General features: G+C 31.4%; 1 protein-coding gene across 1 annotated transcript; it reads right to left on the bottom strand.

The window, feature by feature from the left end:
* Window positions 1-381: 381 nt before the first annotated feature.
* On the bottom strand, window positions 382-1,726 carry LOC106429424 (PR5-like receptor kinase). Its single transcript, XM_013870171.2, is given in 3 exon segments — window positions 382-708; window positions 710-1,244; window positions 1,340-1,726. Coding segments are annotated over 3 exon segments (750 nt in total). The 5' UTR covers window positions 1,398-1,726; the 3' UTR covers window positions 382-551.
* Window positions 1,727-2,783: the final 1,057 nt, after the last annotated feature.

Here is a 2,783-nt window from a genome sequence, read left to right as displayed (position 1 = left end):
ATTTTTTAAAAATTTACATGAATTTCAAATTCCCTAAATACTAACCGATAATTGAAAATAGTATAACAATATTTATACTAACAACAAAAGGGATTCACTTTATAAATTTGTAACTTTGATCCAAAATCTAAGACCATCTTTATCGCGGGGTCCTAGTGAGTTTTTTAGAGTGTGGACCTCACGAAAAGTTTAAGAATCAATCACAAAATATATGAAATAAAGATCGATTTTGAAGTGTTTCTTGCACTGTTTGCGGATACCACTGACACATGGCAGCCCACGATTGGTAATTAGTTTTTAATTTTTTTTTATTTCAGACTAAACAAAAATTAAACAAAAAAAGTTTTTTAAGAAATCTGCGGCTATAATCATGCTCTAAGGTTCATTTCAACTATCATAATTCTGAAAGATCTATTTTTCAAAAGAAAAGAAAAGAAAAGATATATCTATTGAATGAATGGTCTAAACTACAACCATGTGATAGAACGAGTGGATGAATTGACCACGTCTTTGACGGGGTATAAATGAATAAAGAAGGGCATTTACGGGAATTACTTGGTCGCGTTCGGAATAGTCGACGGACAAAACGTAACGACATAGTTAGGTGAGTTTGCGCATGTGAAGAGCATGGTTTGATCGTCCAAAGCATAGCTATAAGCCAGTGGGCATTCCCTCTTGAAGTTCTGCGAGTAAAGGCGTCGCTTGACATTTCTCCGTTGAATTGGTGCAACAGAAAATTGACGAGTTGAATGCCTAACAGGCACTCATGCAAGCCACTGGCTGGTCCCCGCCTACCTTAAGCTCCCGTGGACACGATTTATTCAGGTTGACCTCGCAACCAACGCTGATGCAACTTTGGCCACGCTGGGGATGCTGCGGCACAATTATCACTGGGAGATTGTAACCATCCACCACACTTACGTCATAGAAGTCCTGACCGTTAAAAGTGTCGAGGGAAAGCTCGACCAGAGTCGTTGGAGGCGTTGATGAGGCTCCAGAGCACTCTATATTTCCGGAACGGCAGTCTCCCGTGACGCAGGAGAATCCCCCAGTTGAGTTGGTGGAGCAGAGCGATCTACCCCAGAAACGACCTCTCCATGAGGACGGCACGTTGATGACACGAGCCTCTCCTTTTCTAAAAAGAAAGCCAGTGGTAGAGAGGGAAGGCCCATTAGTCGAATAGGTTCCCGGCCAGACACTATAGTCGCATTTGTTTTCTATGGTTATGTTCCTAGAAGTTACTCCTGCGATTTAAGAAAACAAATATACAAGTTAAAAGCTACAATAAAATTCATCAGACAAGAAAAAAAGACTTTTCCGAGAAAATAGAGTACCGTACCTGCGACGAACGAAAATGAAACGAGAAGGAATATCAATAGCAGCAATCCATCGGCCATTGATTCAGAGAAAGATGGAAACGAAAAAAAAAAAACCTAGAATATGAATTAAGGATTTGACTACCCTTCGCAGTCTTTAGCTATTAGGACTTTTCCTAAAAGAAAGTCTGCGAAAGAAGAAGTTAAATTGGACTTTTCCTTCAGGTTAGAAAAAAATAGTGTATGTTTTTCTATTAAGTAATGTATGTCTTCAACTTGTCTCGTTTATTAAAAAAAAAATTATTGTCTCCCTTGATACATATGTAAGACATGCGTCTTGCGCAGGATAAATTTATTTGTATATATTATCGATAGTTTCTTTTATATATTTGATCATTTTATTTGTATATATTATCGATAGTTTCTTTTATATATATAAAATATTTTTTGTTGTTATTATATAATTTCTTTCCGATAGATCGGATCAATTTTTATTAAAAATAACGGAACAAAACTATAATTAATACATCATGGATTGATCGGATTGAACATTAAACAAATTATGACATAAAAACCTTATTTTTTTCTTCAAACACATTCTTGAAAAAGTGAACAGAATTGTTTTCACAGTTGAATTATTTTGACTTTTATCTTACATATGGTTTTGAAAACTTTCAAATCAACCATCGAACTGATACATGTCATTTTAATGTTTTTAGTTGTATACTTAAGGAAAACTTACATTTTTGTAATTTAAAGTCGTTTTAAAAAATTCAAAATATAACATATAAGAAAAATCTAACATATAAGAAAAATATAACATATAAGGTGTCCTCATTTTTGTATTTTAAAGTCGTTTAAAAAAAAATATATAACATATAAGGTTTTCTCATTTTTGTAATTTAAAGTCATTTTAAAAAATTCAAAATATAACATATAAGAAAAAATCTATTTTTTTATTATATGGTTAATGTGATTGTTTATTTTTTAATAATATAAAATTAAACAAAAATGAAGAAGGATGCAAAAATTGTTATCAAATCTTTATTATTCATAATCATTAATTGTCATATATATGTAAATCATATTAGGTAATTTTGTAGCTTTTATTTAAGAAAAGAATACACACTTCTTATATTTTAGGTTAATATAATGTTCTGTAGTAGACAATAAACAGATTATGAGATAAAAACCTTATTTTTTCCATCCAACACATTCCTGAAAAAAGTTAACAGTATTATTCCACAGTTAAATTGTTTTGATTTTTATCTTCCATATGGTTTTGAAAGCTTTCAAATCAACCATCGAATTGATACATGTCATTTTAATGTTTTTAGTCATATACTTAAGGAAAATTTACATTTTTGTAATTTAAAGTCGTTTTAAAAAAAATTCAAAATATAAAATATAAGAAAATTCTAACATATAAGAAAAATATAACATATAATGTGTTCTCATTTTTGTATT

Source organism: Brassica napus, chromosome C4 (genome assembly GCF_020379485.1).
Source record: "Brassica napus cultivar Da-Ae chromosome C4, Da-Ae, whole genome shotgun sequence".
Classification (NCBI taxonomy): Eukaryota; Viridiplantae; Streptophyta; class Magnoliopsida; order Brassicales; family Brassicaceae; genus Brassica; species Brassica napus.
This window is presented reverse-complemented; position numbering and strand designations above follow the sequence as displayed.